The 17,183-nt window shown below is 45.9% G+C and overlaps 4 protein-coding genes across 11 annotated transcripts; 2 read left to right on the forward strand and 2 right to left on the reverse strand.

Moving 5' to 3' along the window:
* Positions 1-145: 145 nt before the first annotated feature.
* Positions 146-1,385, reverse strand: LOC6587222 (cilia- and flagella-associated protein 36). Its single transcript, XM_002013979.2, has 4 exons — positions 1,269-1,385; positions 995-1,203; positions 786-943; positions 146-725 (listed from the first exon to the last, which is right to left on the reverse strand). Exons 1-4 carry the CDS (start codon positions 1,369-1,371, stop codon positions 272-274), a joined length of 924 nt encoding a protein of 307 aa, XP_002014015.1. The 5' UTR covers positions 1,372-1,385; the 3' UTR covers positions 146-271.
* A 2,544-nt stretch (positions 1,386-3,929) lies between these two features.
* Positions 3,930-11,135, reverse strand: LOC6587203 (serine/threonine-protein phosphatase 4 regulatory subunit 3). Of its 3 annotated transcripts, none has more exons than XM_026984549.1 (10): positions 10,825-11,135; positions 7,826-8,228; positions 7,558-7,755; positions 6,523-7,461; positions 6,277-6,454; positions 5,947-6,202; positions 5,609-5,881; positions 5,402-5,535; positions 4,474-5,330; positions 3,930-4,410 (listed from the first exon to the last, which is right to left on the reverse strand). In XM_026984549.1, exons 2-10 carry the CDS (start codon positions 7,934-7,936, stop codon positions 4,309-4,311), a joined length of 3,048 nt encoding a protein of 1,015 aa, XP_026840350.1. In that variant the 5' UTR covers positions 7,937-8,228; positions 10,825-11,135; the 3' UTR covers positions 3,930-4,308. The 3 variants fall into 3 exon arrangements, with proteins under 3 accessions (XP_026840350.1, XP_026840352.1, XP_026840351.1); XM_026984551.1 differs by having other exon boundaries at positions 7,558-7,745; positions 7,825-8,228; positions 10,825-11,134; XM_026984550.1 differs by lacking the exon at positions 10,825-11,135 and adding an exon at positions 10,569-10,770.
* A 355-nt stretch (positions 11,136-11,490) lies between these two features.
* Positions 11,491-12,369, forward strand: LOC6587221. The gene is made up of 3 exons (XM_002013981.2): positions 11,491-11,982; positions 12,038-12,115; positions 12,181-12,369. Exons 1-3 carry the CDS (start codon positions 11,527-11,529, stop codon positions 12,331-12,333), a joined length of 687 nt encoding a protein of 228 aa, XP_002014017.1. The 5' UTR covers positions 11,491-11,526; the 3' UTR covers positions 12,334-12,369.
* Positions 12,370-13,118: 749 nt separating this feature from the next.
* LOC6587183 (transmembrane protein 245) lies at positions 13,119-17,065 on the forward strand. 6 transcript variants are annotated; one of them, XM_026995144.1, is made up of 10 exons: positions 13,119-13,329; positions 13,443-14,005; positions 14,060-14,662; positions 14,718-15,258; positions 15,329-15,358; positions 15,490-15,692; positions 15,754-16,163; positions 16,228-16,383; positions 16,447-16,453; positions 16,552-17,065. In XM_026995144.1, exons 2-9 carry the CDS (start codon positions 13,481-13,483, stop codon positions 16,451-16,453), a joined length of 2,475 nt encoding a protein of 824 aa, XP_026850945.1. In that variant the 5' UTR covers positions 13,119-13,329; positions 13,443-13,480; the 3' UTR covers positions 16,552-17,065. The 6 variants fall into 6 exon arrangements, with proteins under 6 accessions (XP_026850945.1, XP_026850935.1, XP_026850940.1 ...); XM_026995134.1 differs by lacking the exon at positions 16,447-16,453 and having other exon boundaries at positions 13,120-13,329; positions 16,552-16,846; XM_026995139.1 differs by lacking the exon at positions 16,447-16,453 and having other exon boundaries at positions 13,120-13,329; positions 15,502-15,692; positions 16,552-16,846.
* Positions 17,066-17,183: the final 118 nt, after the last annotated feature.

Here is a 17,183-nt window from a genome sequence, read left to right on the forward strand (position 1 = left end):
TGGATTAAGAGTGGTTATCCCTAGGGTTTTTATAGCATAGTTCGGTATATCTAAGGGGGAATCCAATCGCGTAGCCAGAAAATATAGCATTGCGATTGCCATTTTTTGAGCCAATTTATAGATTTATAATATTTATTTGGTGACAAGCGATATAGCCGATATTAATAGTGGAGGAAAGGAACGGTGCAAGGTACCCTATAACATGGAAAACATTCCGCATTTAAGCAAAGAAGTTTTTAGTTAAAAAAAAAAAAGAAAACCTTCCATTCGCTTAGTTATTCTCCACAACTTCACTGCGCAGTCGCTTGGCCAGGGTGCGGCGCAGCTGGAGTGCTGAATTTTCCTCGCTGTCTAGCGGCGCAGAGAGCTCCATGGTCTTGCCTCCGTTCTCGAGGAGCTGCTGTGCCACTTGAGCGGAACTGGGACGGGCGCCTTCGGCTCCCTGGGGACTGTCCCGGGCCATGGTCTCCTGCAGCTGCTTGGCGCGCGCTTGCTTCTTGATCTCCACGATTTTGTCGCGTTGCTGGCGCAGATACTCCTGACGCGACGTCACATCGGTGGGATCCACCCTGTCCTCCTGCTCGAAGAACAGATTCAAGCGCTGAAACTTGTCATTGACCAGATCAAGACTAGCCTCCTGGTCGGGGGTCAAGGCGGCTTCCGGGCTCTCCAGCTCATCGGCCACGGTTTTGGCTATGAGTTGATCCACATCGGCGGCTGCATCGCTGTGGTATAAGTATTCGTGAGACGGGGAACATTCATTCACATTCATTGCCCCAACCCACCCTTGATCCGAGCCCGTGGCGCTGTTGCTATCAGCCTCCTCCAGAGAGCTTTGGGCCAACTGGTTTTTCTCTATCAGATCCAAGGCCTGCAGCTGCAGCTCCACGTTGCGTTGCGTCATCATTCGTATGAAGATTTTTACATCATTGGCGGCCCATATCTAGAGATCGTTCATTAACGGGACGATGTGACGACGATTCCGTTGACCTACCTGCTGGAACAGGACCTGATGGAACTGGAAGGGATTCTCGCCCTGGCCCTGCTGGCGGCCCTCCAGGCAGGCCATTTCGAACTGTTCCGGGGATATTTGCATCTCCTCCATGAAGCTGCCCAGCATGTAGTCGACCAAGTTCTTGTATTCCTCGTGGATCTGTAGGATTTCCTCATTGTTCTCGTCTAACTGCAGATTGGGATCGAAGACTGCACCAAGGTCGAGATGCACGGAGGTTAGGAGATGACGTGGCCCAAGGTCCGGCTGTTCTTACCCAAGGATCTCTGCTCGATGAAGGTCTGCAGCGGTGCGTTCCAAACTGGTCCATGGAGGAAGCAAACCAACGAATCAAAAACCCAAGAGTCATCCACGGACATTTTCGATGAAAGTACTCGTAAGTTGTTGAAGTGGCTCTGGGATAACCACTAATGCCGTAATGCAAAAAGTTTAGAAACATTTGTTTGGTCCTTGAAAGGACGTCGCTACCATGACGACGCCCACGACCACCCGAGAGACCAACAACCAACGAGGGTTGCACATAAATGGACAATAAAAACGCTTGAGAGAGCTTCGACAATTGTTTTTCTGTTTAAAAACTATTAAAAACTATTATTTAATTTACTCATAATCATAATATAGTTATATATATCGGTTTTTACGCATTGATGTTTAAACAACTAAATAAAGTATCCAAATTATATATATGTAATGGGTATGTGTGTGTGTGTGTGGGTGTGTGTTTGTGTTTGTGTGTGTTAGGATTAGGGATTAGACGACGGCATATCATATGCATATACAATACACACGATTCATATAAATACTATGTATAAACTATAGTGTTGTTTGCTTTTTGTTAGTTTTCTTATTACTTTATGTTCCTTTCTTCTCTTTTCCCATTTTGTTTCGTATATTTTATTTATCTCTTGCTTGTTTTTATGTGTCCTCGCGCATCGTCTATGCGCATGTGTTCTGCATTTTGTTTTGTATTTCTTGCAGTTCAATCAATCAATCGAACAAAACCAACAACTTGGAAGGATATATGTATCTGTATCTGAATCTGTATCTGTTCTGTACTCCCCAGCTATATTATAGGGGTGCAAATGTGTCTGGGGTGTGGTGTGGGAGTTGGAGGGGAAACGATACGATCGGTTGGTGGCTCCAGGGAAAACGAAACCGTTTGCGGCGAGAGTTGCTTGTGGATTCTTAGTTGAAATTATGCACTTGTTTAAACACTAAAATAAATAAATGTAGTACAGTACGCACACGCACATGGCAGATACGATTATTAACAAATAACTTTATTACTTCTGGCGATCAAGGACGAAACGTCAGTCAGTGTCTGGGGATATGGTTTTTTTTGTGTGTGTTTTTTTCCGGATGTGAGTGAATCAGGATAGGGACCGAGGCTGAGGCTAGGGCTAGGGCTGTGACTCCGGTATGTGCCGCCTCCCTCTACATTCGTTTAATACAAATTATGTTTTATGCTATATTTAATATGAAAAAAACTTACATGGTTAACGTAAGAAGACTATTTTATTTGTATTTTTATTGTTATTTGTTGTTTGTTTGTTGGTTTGTTTCCCCCCACTTTTATAATTTACGTTCTATTTGTAATCATTATAATTAGTTACTTTTTCTTGCTGTCAATGATGTGTGTTTGCGTGTGTGTGTGTGTGGTTCGATAATGGTTCAAAGGTAACGCAACAATTGATTAATTACACAGTCAGACAACGCTCCTTCTTTCCTCCTACACGGATTCCTACAAAAGCGAGAGATTGTTTCTAGACAATTCCATCTTTCAATCTGCACGAAACCATCCTCAATTTCTAGTCTTACTGTAACTGCAACTGTTACTGTTACTGTTACTGTCGCGAGTGGTGCAAGAACAATTATCGTCTAATTCGATATAGAGGCTGACTAAATTATATACAAGGCTCATTGGGTCGAGAGTGGGCTGTTTGATGTGATACTAACTGAAGATATTAACAGAAATTGTCAAGCTGGCCGGGCCGGAGGGGGGGGGGAACTCTTGCTGGTATTTACAAAACAATTGCACGCTGTACGCGTATAGTCTTAATCGGAATATATATATATCTAAAAATGTATAGATTTAATTTCTCTGCTTTGCTTTGGGAATTAACACTTTTTTACAATTATATGTGCATATTTTTACTCTGCTTGAAAACATTACAGCGCTGTCTACAAGATCTGTATTACATCGTACTACAAGTCAGTGAGATAAGCCTCAGCCTCTGGGGGAGGCTGGACCTTGCCCCAAAGATTTGTTTACTGAAAGTGTCGTTGTTGCGTAGACAGCGCTTTAATATACAAAAGTATAAAACTGCGATTCGCAGGGATACCAGGCCTGTCCGATAGATAGGTTAGATTATAATGGAAATCAACTCTTAAAATATAACTACGATATAGGCAAAATACTATATAGCAATTGTCTTTAAAATACCACAAAAAATATTATCCAAATATTGCACAAAATTTTAGATTTCTCCACAACATTCCTGCCACCAGCCAACTTCACAGGATCTGTTAAAGGATCTTTTCTATTCTATCCACTCATTATCCATTATCCTTCTCCTTCTTCTTCTCTCTCTTCCTGCGTTGCGCGCACATGTGTTTGTGTTTGTGTGTGTATGTGTGTGTGTTGCAAGTGTCTCTGTTTTACTACTAAATACATGTTTATTTTGGTTTCTTCGTTAATGCTTTTCCAACTTTTCCAACTTTTTTCAAACAAAACGCACACAACAGAGCACGTAGCAAATTTCTGTAGGATGCCTCTGATCGCTGATCGGTGATCGGCTATGTGCGGCTGGACACACATACATAGTTAATTGTATTTTCATATGCATATATATTTGAATATATATGTATATACATATTCATATCTATATATATAGATATATATATGCTTGTTTCGTTATTAATTTAGTAAAGTAAGATTTATAATTTCTTGTTTTACTTTTAGGTGTTCGCTTTCCTTTAAAATAAATTTTTATGCTAAAATTTAACTTTATGTTTTCTTGTTCGATCTTACATCGTACCGCTATCTCCCGTCTCCCGTCCGCTGGCTGTCTGCCGTCTACTGTGCCTGTAGTTGCTGCAAAATGCATTACCAAGCTGGCTGACCACCGATAACCGAAGTCCCTCTGGTCGGCTCCTCCTTCCCCACGTTCCGTTCGTTGGTGTTGGTGTTGGTGTTGGTATTGGTTTGTGTGTGTGTGTTAGTGTGGGTGTGTAAGTGTGGGTTATGTGTGTACTAATTTATAATTGATGCCGCCCTGCTGCTCCGCATCTGTCAACTATGCCAGACGCGCGCGCTTTTGTGCTTGTGGCCCATCAGAGTCGTCCTCGTCCTCCTCGTCATCATCCTCCCCGGAGTCGCTCTCATAATCGACCAGGCCCTGTAAGCAGCGAAAAGGAGATGTTACAATATCCATAGTTTTTTTTAATCTATTTGGTTTTACCTTCTTGGTCGTCGACTTGTCCGTTTCGCTGTTCGCAGAGTCCGTGCTGGCGTCGATGCTGGACGCTACCAAATCCTTCTCCGTCACAGTCTGGCCGAGAAGTCCATCGAGCTCGCTTGTGGTGCCGGGAGTCGGCTGTGAGTCGGCGGGCTCAATGTCGGGATCGGCCACAGTTGGGGCTGGAGCCAGATTGGGGGCAGCCGATGTAGCTGCCGCTGTCACGGACGCTGCGATCGCGATCGTTAAAAACTGACTGGCCACCACCTGAGCTACTGTCGCCGAATCGCAATGAGAAGCAGCTGCCGACGTACTCGGCGGTGACGATGAGGACGATGACGCCGAAGATGACGTGGACGCTTCAAGCGATGATGATGACGACGATGATGATGATGAAGAGGCGTTTTCTGTGGGCGACGGCGAAAGCACCAACTCTTGATTCTGCGGCGTCTCCACACCGCTCAGCTGCTGGTGCAGTTCTGCGATCTCAGGCTGTGTCTGCTGTTGCTGGAATGGGTTCTGCTGCTGCTGTTGTTGCTGCTGCTGCTGTTGCTGTTGCTGCTGCTGTTGCTGCTGCTGCTGTTGGTGATGCTGCAGTGCAATGTTGGCAGCCGCGGCCAGATGTACTGTAGCCTGGGCCTGCTCATCGACAATGCCCGCCTCTGGGCTGCTGCTTCCACTGGCCACGGGAGCAACTGCTGCCGATACAGATGTGGCAGTGGCAGTGGCTGTTGCTGTGGCAGTGGCTGTCGCTGTGGAATTCAGATTACCCAGTAAACCGCTGTGGGGTGACGTACTGTGCGGCGGAGAAGACTTCTGCTGCGGTGATTGGTTTTGCGGGCCGTTCTTTTCGCTGACGGCTGAAATATTGCATTATGGATGGGGACATTTAATACCCAGGAGTATCTCCAGAGTGGGCAGGACGACTTACATTTGATTACATTGTTGTATGTATCGATTTCTTCAGTGAAATCATCCTCTTCATTGAACCACATCTCTTCCTCCTCTTCCATTTGACGCTGATCCCGACGAAACCGTCCACCACTGCGTATGATCGGCAGGCCACTAAATCGATTACACACCATACAGAAAATGAGTTAAACCATTTACGAAGAGTGAAATCAAGGCAAACACCTACCCATCTGTACGGTTTTCCATCTTGTCGCGATCCTTGAGCCGATCCTGGTACTGATCGTAGCGATTCTTTAAATATTTGAATGTCTGCACATATTCGATTTCATCAAATATCTTGCTAAAGTTCTCCACGAAATAAACGCACAATGTGCGGATATCCTCGAGTTTTATAAACTCAAACAACTCCAGGATGGCCGACTCCAACAGATTGTAGCGGCCATTGTTACGAATAAAGGCATCCACAACCGGCGCAAATAGATTGCACTTGACAATGTGTCTGTCAAAGGAAGAAGGCATAAATGGTTGCACTAGCTCTAACATATATCCTCTGCCATTTATTACCTGTTGTAGAACTCATCTTTGAGTGCAATTATCTTGCGCAGCAGTCGCAGGGCGCCGAGTACAAGGAACGTGTGTGAGCTCTTCATCAGCACCAGAATTTTCTTGAGGAGATCCTTTTGCAATAAGAAATTCTTAATGTGGTAGCTATGATGCTCCACGCAGAACGACAGTATGTCCAAAACAATGCCAAGCAGCTGTGCAGTCTGATAATCTTCGTTTTGCGGACGGTCACCCAGCGTGTTCACAATCAGCGGAGCTATGGAGCACAGATCGGCGGAGATCGGAGAGTTGTTATCCTGGAAATCACTATCGAATATTGTAGGTTCTTACCAACTAAAGTCTGAACACTGTATTTGTAGAAGAAATTGAGAAAATCCCCCTTCTCGGTGAGCATGTTCTCCGGCTCCAGGAGGATCTTAACGATCCCCATCAACTGCACCGCAATCCCCAGCTCCGGCTCCGAGTCGTTCAACATTTGTTCGATGGCAATGTTCAGTAGCATACGCTCCTATATATACATATAAAAGAATTGCATTACTCTATGGGGAAACCACTCGTTTATTGGTGGAAACTTACGCCCTCCGGCCGATTGACCTGATTCAGAGTGTAGTTGCGCACAACCAGCGGCGAGAACTCCACAATTGCCGTGAGTATGTCGATGGAGGCCGACTTGGTTTTCTTTTCGTTCATGACCAGCGTCAGTTCTAGCGCCTGCAATATGCCCAGGCAGGTGAGCGTCTTGTAGAACGAGTCCTTGCCCTGGGGCTGCAAGTTTTGGGCAAAGTTGCAGAACTCCTTCAAAAATAGGACCGTGTCGCGGCGCTTTGTGTCGCCAGTGGTTGGATCCGTGAGCACTGCAAAAACGTCGAGCAGGAACCGCTCGTCGTCCTGGATCATTGTGACAATCTCCACCTTGTTGAAGAATATAAAGCTGGAGAGCGTGTTCAGCATGTTGTCCTCGACGAAAACCGACGGCGTGGGTAGAATGATGTCCTGTATGTACTGCACACGAAACGTCTGATGGATTTTGGCTAGCAAATCCGGGTTTTTGATGGGAACAGCCTCACGGAACTTTGCCCAATGCTTCAAGTACTGGCGATGCTTCTTCGGCTGGGCCACACTGGGATCGTACTCGAGGCACCCGACCACATCGAAGATGGTGTCATCGGCGAACATAATCTCGAACAGGGCATTCTTGTTCAGCAAGAAGATGTTCTTGAATATTTCGAACAGATGATGCAGCCCCTCGGTGTTATCGAGATCCTCGCACACATGGAACAGATTCAGCAGCTTCTTAATGTAGTTCTCCGATTCCAGGGCCATCGACAGCTTCTCCTTGCGCAACGGCGTGGATAGACAGCTCTGGATTGTCTCCGATATGTCCTCGAGTCGTGACAGCTCGCACGGAGGCAACTCGATGGGTGGTGCAGTGTCCGACATGTCTTCGAAGCGTTCGTCCTCCGACTCCTCCACAATATCCTGTGTAATCTCCACCGAAGGATCCTTGCCCTGGACCTGCAGCAGTTAATGGAAGAGCGAAGAACGTATGACAAATGCCATCGACATTGCAGGAGGAGCAGATCCAGCAGCAGCACATTTACTGGTACTAACCTGACATATCTTCTCCCAAATCTCGTCACAACCAGCTTTTTCCTGAAAGCTCAGAGCCAGATCAAAATTATCGCCTTCGGACCAGACAATCAACGTGTCCTGCTGTTTTTGGTACGCGGTATCGGGTTGTATTTTGCTCTCCAACAGCAGCGATCCATCCGATTCGGCGCGCACCAGTAGTGAAATACCTGCAAGATCGTTTGGGAGGAAAACGGCACTTAGCTTAGCCCATGGCCCTATAGAACACAATGTAAGCTATATACTTACCTTTCAATCGGTCGACGTATGTCGAGGAGACATGCCCCGTGCCACGATCGTCCCACTGCCGCTCCGCATTCAGTGCGTACAACTTGACGCGTCGGCGGGTATCCGTAGTCATGATTAGGCCTTAGGTTTGGGTTTGGTTGTCGGTTTTGGTGTTCTCGTTCGTAGCTTTAGGATTCAATGTGCTTTTTTCTATGCTTTTCTTTTACGCGTTCTGTGGCTTGGAACCACAATTTCTGGGGCTAGGCTAGGCTACGCTACTAGGCTAAATTAAATTATGATTTTGAATTTAAAATTCAAAGGATTCGGCTAATCTCTATGCTTGACTTGTACATCCATGTTATGCTGATAGTTCAGCGCCGGTTGGAGGGGGGTCCTGTTCCGGTCCGGTTGTACACAATGCCACGCTGGAAAGAAATTTAAATGCGGATTATTAAGATTTCAAAAAAAAAAAAAACAAAGAAGAAGATCCCCATTCAATACGCTGCACTTGACAAGTCGCACAGCTGTGACGTCATTCTGTTGCTTCTGTTGCACGAATCGTTGAATTTTTGCCACATTGTAAATGGAATCTCGCAGAAAATTCAAAAATGTATGAATGAAATGTGAAAGCTGCTGCAGCACCTCTATGGTGGCATCGTGTCTGCGTGCCTGGTCATGCATATATCGGTGTATGGGTGCATTCAAAGAGAGAAAGAGAGAGAGAAGCCCACACCGAAACGAGAAATGCCAAAAAAACAAAAGAAAATTTACTTTTGCCCGGTCTGTTTACAAACATTAAAACAATTTTCATTAGATCTCTCCACGCCAGCAGCAAAACTCTCCACAACACAATCTTCGCTCTTTCCCGGCAGCATACTGTGTGTGGGGCCAGCAGCGAGACCAAACACGCGCGCGACGAAAACAAACAGCGGCGAGAGTGCGAGTGAGAGAGCGGGTAAGTGGGTGGCATGGCATCCACCCAGTATTAGACTATCGTACAGACACGGCGAAAATCAATGAGAGCCAGTGTATAAAAATACTGTGTGTAAACAGAACGAAAAACGAACGCAAGCTACGTCATCGATGGGGTAGTGTGCGTGTGTGTGACCGTTGTGGATACCACATACATATTTGCGTCACTCTAGATCACTACTCATCGATATCAAACCTTAACCGTGGCGACAGGCGCACTTCCCCTCTCTTCAAAGTTGAGTGATGAAAAAATATGCGTGTTGCGCCGCTCTAACTCGGTTTGCACGGCGATTACGATGGGGAGATACGAAACGGTTTACGGTACACGGTATACGATTTATATGGAATACCCACTACATATTATATGTATGTAGATGTTCCAACGAAGCGGCATAGGCCAATTTCGTGCTGATAAGACGAGCACCGGGGTCTGGCGAGCGGCTGGCGAAGTTGTACCAAAACAAACGCAGCAAGGCAATTCAAAACAAATGCTGAGAGAGAGGTAGGTTTACGCAATCAGCTGCACACAAAAAAGATATGTTTTGGGCAAGTGGGGTTATTAATAAACGGCAGTTGGACTATTTGAATGGCTGCCAAAAATGAGGCGGCTCGCGAGCCTGGAGTCATTGATAAAAGAGTGAGAAATGGCCAGAATGACAACTCTGCTAAGCTTTATTGTCCAGCAACAAAGAGAACATGGAGATAAGTGAGGGGAACTCGAACACACACACACGCACACATGAACACACAAAAGCTGCAATTGGCTGTGTATGCGTTTGAAGAAAGCAAGAAGAGGAAATAAGAGAAGAAAAGAAAAGGTAAGTATAAAAACGAAAGGATGCAGGACACCATTTGGGGGAGCGCGTCTGTTTCTTTCGATTCCGCTTTGTGCCAGCGAATTCTGGCTTTGCGGGTTCGCTCCGGACAATGAATGGCACAGTGCGGAAAAGGGCATGGCGGGGAGAGAATGGGGAGAAGGAGCCTGTTTAACGGCAGCAGTTACGAGCGCGTCGTATCTTGTTTTGCATGCATGGCAATGTGTGCAGAATACGCGCGCGCTCCTGCTCCACACATTCGCAAATGCGCGTGTGTGTGTCTGTTCCTGTATGCACATTTTGGGGTGGTATTGGGACGGGGACGGGTCGTGGCCAGAATTCGAAAATTCAGAAATAAATACTACCCCGATGTCCCATTCTGGCCCAAATGCAATGTCAGCAAATTTCAAATTTTTTTATTTTTAATTTCTGCGTTTTCATATGCGATACACACACAAGCTCTCACTCAATCACGCACACACACATGCACCGTCTAGCAAGTACATCGGTTTTTTGCCATCTCTTTTGCGGTTCATTCAATGATTGCGAATTATTGCGAATGACAGGCACAAAACAGAATCGCAAACATTGCAGCGTATTCAGCGAAGAAGAAGCGAGAGGTACAAGAAAAAAAATGCCGTCTTCCCCCAAATGAACACACGGACACACACCCACCCACAAATTGTTGTGACACATGCAATTCTTGTCAACGGATTGAGTTTTGATTTGACGCTGCAGCGCATTTTAAATGTATACCGTTGCCCCGATCCCCGATCGACGATATTCGCAAATTTTAGATTTAATTGAAACGCACACGAAAACGTAAGAAAAACATTGGGTACACACCACAAGCGCACACAAACACAGCCAAGCCAAAAACTCACCTCAATTCAACACACTACAGAGCGAAACTCAACACACGGCGACGTCGTTTGCGTTGTTGCATAAATTTGGACAAAATAATAGCAAAGAAATTACCTCCAAATTTGCAATACCCCCAGACAGCGGCAAGCCGGGAAACCGAAGTAGGGATTTGGTAGGATTTTTTCCAATTTTGCTGTCAGGCAAGGCCGCAATCATACGCGGAGTACGTGAGAGAACGAATCATGTACACACAAACACACTCGAAAATACACTCGCATTCAATCACACACACATGGGCAGAGACACGCTCAGACAACACAGAAGCCGCAAGGGTAATATTGGATCTTTTACCAAAAAGTTTTACACTCACGCTGCAATTTCTTGTTTCTGCCTTTGTTTTTGGTGTCTGCGCTTGTTCGCATTCGTTTAGCTTTGATAAAATTTACGCTTGCGCATATTTATTATTTACCACGCGCTTTCTAACAATTTATCTTTCGGATAATTATGATTTTACAATTTTCCGCGGAACGACGCTCGAGCGTTGACTGACCCGACCACGACAAATTTGTGGGGGGGGAATATGGGAATTGCTCAAAGACACTCTGGCTATTTGCGCGTCTTGGAATGATTTTTAAAACCGAATTGAAGCACAATTGTGCTCTTGCCTTTAACGTGATTTCTTCGCGTCCACAATTTTATGAAATTTTTCACTTGAATCAACGAATTCATCTATCCCTTTTGCTACCATCATTTACTCGCTGCGAAATTGGCGTGGAAAAAGAGGTATGGACAACATGCAACACGGCCCGGAAAATGCAACGAGTGCAGGGTTAAATACACCCCTATTGCCTAACATACCTTGGCATACAAATCGGCATTTTGTCGTCAAGGTATATTGTTCGTTATAACACGCCAAGGTGAGGTTCGTACAAGCGTTGCAATATGCCGTGACTGTTTTTGGCTGTTGTCCATACCCCTTTTCTATAGGTCGACTCATTTCTTCGTTGCTGAAGAGAGCAGCAGTGTGACCGTCTGCCCCTCAGAAGTATCGTAAATATATATAAACAAACAAATGGAACCGGAATTGACGAGAAAGCGATTTTACAGCCTGGGTGCGAAATATGCCGGCTCTACAGAAGAGGATCTGGAAGTGTGCATCAAAAACTATGGAGGGGACGTGGTGCGAATAGAGCTGGTGAACCGCCAGCATGGGGCCCAGTTTCAAAGGCAGCTGCATCGGTTTCTGCTGCTGCTCTGCGTGTCGACCGTCTATTTTGTCTGCGTTTGGCGTCTTGGGGACATAATTAGCTTTTGGCAGCCTCGCATCCTGTCACCCATTCTCATTATTACAACTCTTGCGATTGCAATCATTCGCAGCGCTTTGAGTCTGGTTAAAACGGAGAAACTATTCTACAGTTGGGATATGGCCCTGCAAACAGAGACGGTGCGATCCTTCGGCCGGGAGTCGGTCTTTTGTGTTCAGCGCGGACACATCCACGACATAGTTCTCAATGAAGTGATTGAAAACGTACGCCAATCATTGTTCAGCTTATTTTTAATTCTAATTGACATTTCCATTGTAGTTGGATGTGAAGTATATGTTAATATTGCGAACTAGAGGCAGCATGTTCAAGAAGCGACCTATAATACCACTGTTCCATGTGAGTCTTGCGCTTCAATTTCTTTTTCTCAGCAGTATGTGTATATTTTCGTTTTGCTATTGCAGACCCAGTCGCCCTCGTTCGAGTGCTTGCAGCATATTTATAAAATCCTGCATCGATACTGGCTGAATAGCGATAAGGATCGGTCGGAGCACGCTTACAACAGGGACGAACCCATCAGTGTGGCCTGGCAGAGTTCCTCCAATTTGTTCAACTGATGATTATGATGTTTATTAAAGAGAGTCTGTTAGTTACAAGTTTTCTTACCTCTAGCATGGGCGTGTATTCCTCCGGCTCGGTAGGAATTGGATCCAGTTGGGGTATATTGAGCTCAACATCCATTATTTTGCACTCGCCGTTTAGCTAAAAGTGAACGAGTTACTCATTTAAAGAGCCATAGTGAGAGCGTTGCGGAAACCTACCAAATTACGGAGATCTGCAGTATACAACTTCTTCATGATTTTGCGATACAGGTCCAGATAACAGGCGGTGCTAGTATTCGAATCATCTTGCACTTTCCGCAAGTTGAGTACTTGTTGCAGGGATAGATCTGCAAGTATTCAGCTATAATTGCTGGTTAAATGGTTTTATTTATTGACGCTCACCCATGGCGTCTCGAATCGGCGTCTTTGTTTTGAAAATTAGCCAGCAGTGTGACCGCGGATTTATCGATAAATTATACCGTCCGACCCTCAGAAATATACCGAAACATATCGCCTCATTTTCAAAATATACCGTCGGCTCATTTTGGACCCCAAAAATACCGAAAAGTATCAAAAATACGGTAAACGGTCACCCTGCTCACCCAGTCTTTTGTTTTGAAAAGTAGCCAGGGCTAATTCGTGCATTTTGTATCGATATGTGCCTATCGGGGAACTGCCACAACTAGCGATAGCGTCTGTATATTTACGGTATATTTTTAAAATGAGACGGTATATTTCGGTATATTTCCGAGGGCCGGACGGTATATTTTAGGTGTTTTCGAATATGGAAACTGACGTAATTTGTCAGAAACAACAACGTATTTTTGTTTATGTGCACTCCCCCCGCCCCACCCAGCAACGTGAGTAGGATCCCACCTACCTCGATGTCTGTTGCCCGCGTCCAGCACACGAAATTGGTAACTGCCACAGCCTGTTACCCCATCCGAATCTGTGCCCACAGCCTGCAATGTGAATCAACTGTTGTTGATTCGTCCACAACGTCAAATTAAAGTAAGTTCCGCCAAAAATAGCCAAAACAGGCGTGGCCGCACCCACATATGGGCATTGCGTAGCGCCTGTTTTAGTTTTCGGCTTTTAGGTGCTAATCACGTATTCATTTCCAGTTCCTTCCTGATCGTAAACACTAACAACGGCCTTTAGAATGAACCGCTCGGAACCCATACCCATTCGACGAGAGCGGTCCTTCGACAGCGTGATGAACAGGCTGTTTCGAACGCGGTCCCAGAACCATGAGAGCTTTCGCGCGGCAATGTACAACTTCCTCTTCCTAGTGGGCGTGTGCGCTTTTGTGGCTGTCTGCTTCATCCTGGGACCCTTTGTGCGCCCGCTGCTGTGGGCCTTCCTCATGGGCGCCGTACTCTTTCCGTTCAAGCGCAGGCTGGCGGAGAGCGTTCACAGTTGGTTTCAGCGGCTGGAGGAGCGAGATTCCAATGTGCTGGTATCGATTTTTCTGTCCCCCGTGGAGGCGACGGAGCACTGCGGCCGCTTGCTGATTGGATGGCTGTGCGAGCACTGGCAACTTCTGCTGGCAGGCTGTGGTGTGGCAACCTGCATCAAGCTGCTGGTCCTGTACGCACCAAAGGGCTTCATATACGCTATCTGGCATTGGCTCACCTTCTCGCACGGTCTGTTCGTGCGGATCATTGGCTTTCTGAATGTCTTTGTGGTAGGTTCTAGTTCTAGTTTTCTGCAGCAGCTGCTATACTTTTCTCTGTTCCAGATTATCGCCCTAGTGCTGGTCTATCTCACTTGTGTGCATTTCTTCTGGAGTGCAGAAAACAGCACTCGCTTTGTTGTCGCCGGTCAGTCCATGTGGATAGCGATAGCCGGGTACTTGAGCAGCTTCCTGGGCGCCCTCCAAGTGCCCGTGTTCCTGCTAGTGATGGCCTACGTCACCGCCTCCACAGCCTACCATCTGAAGGGAAGCGAGGGATCTGGCTCCTATCTACACCGTCTCAAGATGTTGTTCGATAAGAACGACTTCGAGCGATCGCTGAGTAATTTCAGTCTCTGTGGAAAAACGAGCAGCGACCGACCGGATGTGCTGCAGTCGGATGTGGAGGATATTTCTCTCAGCGATACAGTTGACTCGACGGATACGTTTGACGTGAAGTCCACTGAAATGTCTGAGGGCCAACAGAGCGGTACAATGTTGAAGCTGCTACTCTACGCCTGCCTGGCCAATGTGCTGTACCGAAACATTTGGATGGTCATCCTGGCAGCCGTGCCGGTGCTGCTTCACCTCATATACAAATTCGGAGCGTACACGGGCATCACCGACTTTGTCTGTGGCAAGATCAACGAATTGTACTTGGGATTGCGGGTAAGTGATCTGAAAACATTTGATAATAATCCCTAATGTTGTTGTACAACTGCAGGCCTGGGCCATTGAACATCACTCGGCTGTACTGCCGCTATGCCTGCCGGGGGTTCTGGAACTCAACTACAGGATCCACACTATTGTGCGGGATTCTTTGAAGTCTTCTGTAGAGTCGGTCACCTCCATACTCATGATCATTGCCATGCTGTTCTGCATAATCATTCTGAGCGTGTTCTTTTGCGTCAACATTTATTCGGAGACCATAGAAGTGGTCTACCTGACAAAAGATCTAATTAACAAGACGATCACAGACCGTCCTGAGTTAATTGATATTTTGCCGGCCAATATGCAGGCGTCCATTGATGATGCGCTCGACAATGCGCACCATTATGGTCGCCGTAAGATAGAAACCTACATTGACGATTGGCTTGCAGATGCCGATAAGGTGCATGCCGCCAAGCTCAAGGATCAGATACTCGACGTGTGGGACAGGCTCATCCAGTATTGGGTGGATTTCAATAAGAGGGGCACCTCGTACGGCCCGCGGGTGCCCACGGATGCACTGAAGAGCACTTTTGGCGAAATTGTTGATAATCCAGGTAAGCGCCCATATCCCCACTTCTCTTTCCCCGTTCCTGTCTTTATTTTTCCCACGTAACAATTTAACAGATTTGTCATTATGTTATCCTGTACTTTTCCGTATGTATTGGGTTTTTTCTTTTGTGTTTGTTGCATCCTAACCCTTTCCGTAACGTTCGTCTGCGTCTCTATGAAATAACAACTCATTCTATGTTCCATCCGCTAACCTACGGACATTTATTTAACAAAAGGACATTTTAAAGAGCTAGTTTTAGTGGCGAAACAGGGTATCATTGGCTGGGCGCAAAGCAACACGCAAACTATCCTGGAGGTGGCCGAGTCCCTGTGGCACATAATTCGCACGAATCTGTCGATGATTATGGGAGTGACTGGCGAGATTCTGTCGCTGGTGTTGTCTGGAGGCCAAGCCTGCATCGAGTTTATTCTAGATATGGCAAGTGAACAGAATACTTAATAGATCTTGAGACACCTTTAATCATGCTGTCTTCTTGCAGATTGTCTTCTTCACCGCTTTGTTCTACCTGCTCTCCAGCAGCAAGGAAAAGTATGCGCCGCTTCAGATAACAAAGTACCTTGGCTACTCCTCCTCTGGCTCTAAGATCGCCGATAGCATGGAGAACTCCATTACTGTAGTTCTAGTCTCAATGTTCAAGTGCTCCATATTCACCGGGCTGTTCACGTGGCTGGTCCACACGGTGTTTGGGGCCAGAATCGTTTTCTTGCCCTCTGCCTTGGCAGCAATTCTGGCAGCGGCACCATTCCTGGGGAGCTACTGGTGTGCTGTGCCCGCTTTTCTGGAACTCTGGCTGGCTCAGGACTGCTTCTATACGGGACTGCTATTGTTCCTGCTGCAGTTCTTTGTTCCCTCTACATTCGAGACGGCCATCTATGCCGATCTGAAGGGGTGAGTGGCTCATCCAACGTGAAAACAGCTGTTTATTGAATGATTTTATTCTGATTTTGAGCAGAGGTGGACATCCGTATCTCAATGGTCTGGCCATAGCAGGGGGCATGTACTGGATCGGTTGGCAGGGGGCCATATTGGGTCCCCTCATGTTGTGTTTCTTCATTGGCATTTTCGAGGTGGCCGCCTTGGCCATGCGCTCAAATCAGGATGCCCCCAGGTACTTTTTAATTTATGATTTTTTGCATGAAATTTAAACTTTGTTAATATTGTGCGGCGGAAGGACTTAAGTGAGTGGCAATCTCTTTTCGCTGGCTTTCGTTTACTTGGACAACCCAAAAGTGTATTTTCTCCGGACTAATGCCATCTTCTTGGTGCTGTATTTCAGGCGCAGCTCAGAGGAGGAAATGCGGACCACGTGAGTTGGCCTGGAACAGCAACGAACTACGAATTTCATTCTAATACTCGAACTACAAAAAACTTAACTAACAAACGCTGTGGCCAAAGGCTTGACAATCAAATTGAGATTGGCCCAATATGATATATCATACCACTCAGGATGGCACGTTCCATTGAGGACAGTTTTATTCTTCTGCTTTTTCAATTATTTCGTTTCGTTACGTTACTATCGTACTAAAATTAAAAGTATTTGATTCCGTCTTAACAGTCCCCTTACCATATAAGCAACTTATTTATTAATTTTATACAATATGTACCTCGAATCGAACTTTTTCTGTATATAATAAGAAAAGTCTTTGAAGCGCCTTGTTACCATTTCTGTAGCTGATTATGTATCGATTTATTGCTCGCTACTAATTGCTTACAGTAACCATGTGATTTGTTTAAGCTTTCAACAAATTAATTTGTTGCAAAAATAAATTCCTTTGTGTACTAACAATAAATCTGTTGCCAAGCCCTAACTAATCTCAGAGGTCGTTTCCCCCAGCCAAAGCGAAACGAACACTTTCCGAACGATCATAAACGAGGAAAAGCCCAAGCCAGAGTTGGCGGCGTCTGGCG

The sequence above is a fragment of the Drosophila persimilis genome, unplaced genomic scaffold (assembly GCF_003286085.1).
Source record: "Drosophila persimilis strain 14011-0111.01,24,50 unplaced genomic scaffold, DperRS2 tig00000000-arrow-pilon, whole genome shotgun sequence".
Lineage (NCBI taxonomy): Eukaryota > Metazoa > Arthropoda > Insecta > Diptera > Drosophilidae > Drosophila > Drosophila persimilis.

Bases quoted from the DNA above. Each gene is read 5' to 3' on its own strand.
- LOC6587222 (XM_002013979.2), bottom strand. From the start codon at position 1,371: ATGTCCGTGGATGACTCTTGGGTTTTTGATTCGTTGGTTTGCTTCCTC. The intron at 944-994 runs GTAGGTCAACGG...AACGATCTCTAG, and splicing joins ATCAGGTCCTGTTCCAGCAG to ATATGGGCCGCCAATGATGT. The intron at 726-785 runs GTGGGTTGGGGC...CTTATACCACAG, and splicing joins GCCACGGGCTCGGATCAAGG to CGATGCAGCCGCCGATGTGG.
- LOC6587203 (XM_026984549.1), bottom strand. From the start codon at position 7,936: ATGACTACGGATACCCGCCGACGCGTCAAGTTGTACGCACTGAATGCG. The intron at 6,203-6,276 runs GTAAGAACCTAC...TGTGCTCCATAG, and splicing joins CAGTGTTCAGACTTTAGTTG to CTCCGCTGATTGTGAACACG. The intron at 5,331-5,401 runs GTAAGTCGTCCT...GCAATATTTCAG, and splicing joins ATACAACAATGTAATCAAAT to CCGTCAGCGAAAAGAACGGC.
- LOC6587221 (XM_002013981.2), top strand. From the start codon at position 11,527: ATGGAACCGGAATTGACGAGAAAGCGATTTTACAGCCTGGGTGCGAAA. The intron at 11,983-12,037 runs GTACGCCAATCA...TTTCCATTGTAG, and splicing joins TCAATGAAGTGATTGAAAAC to TTGGATGTGAAGTATATGTT. The intron at 12,116-12,180 runs GTGAGTCTTGCG...TTGCTATTGCAG, and splicing joins CTATAATACCACTGTTCCAT to ACCCAGTCGCCCTCGTTCGA.
- LOC6587183 (XM_026995134.1), top strand. From the start codon at position 13,481: ATGAACCGCTCGGAACCCATACCCATTCGACGAGAGCGGTCCTTCGAC. The intron at 14,006-14,059 runs GTAGGTTCTAGT...TCTCTGTTCCAG, and splicing joins GCTTTCTGAATGTCTTTGTG to ATTATCGCCCTAGTGCTGGT. The intron at 14,663-14,717 runs GTAAGTGATCTG...GTACAACTGCAG, and splicing joins AATTGTACTTGGGATTGCGG to GCCTGGGCCATTGAACATCA.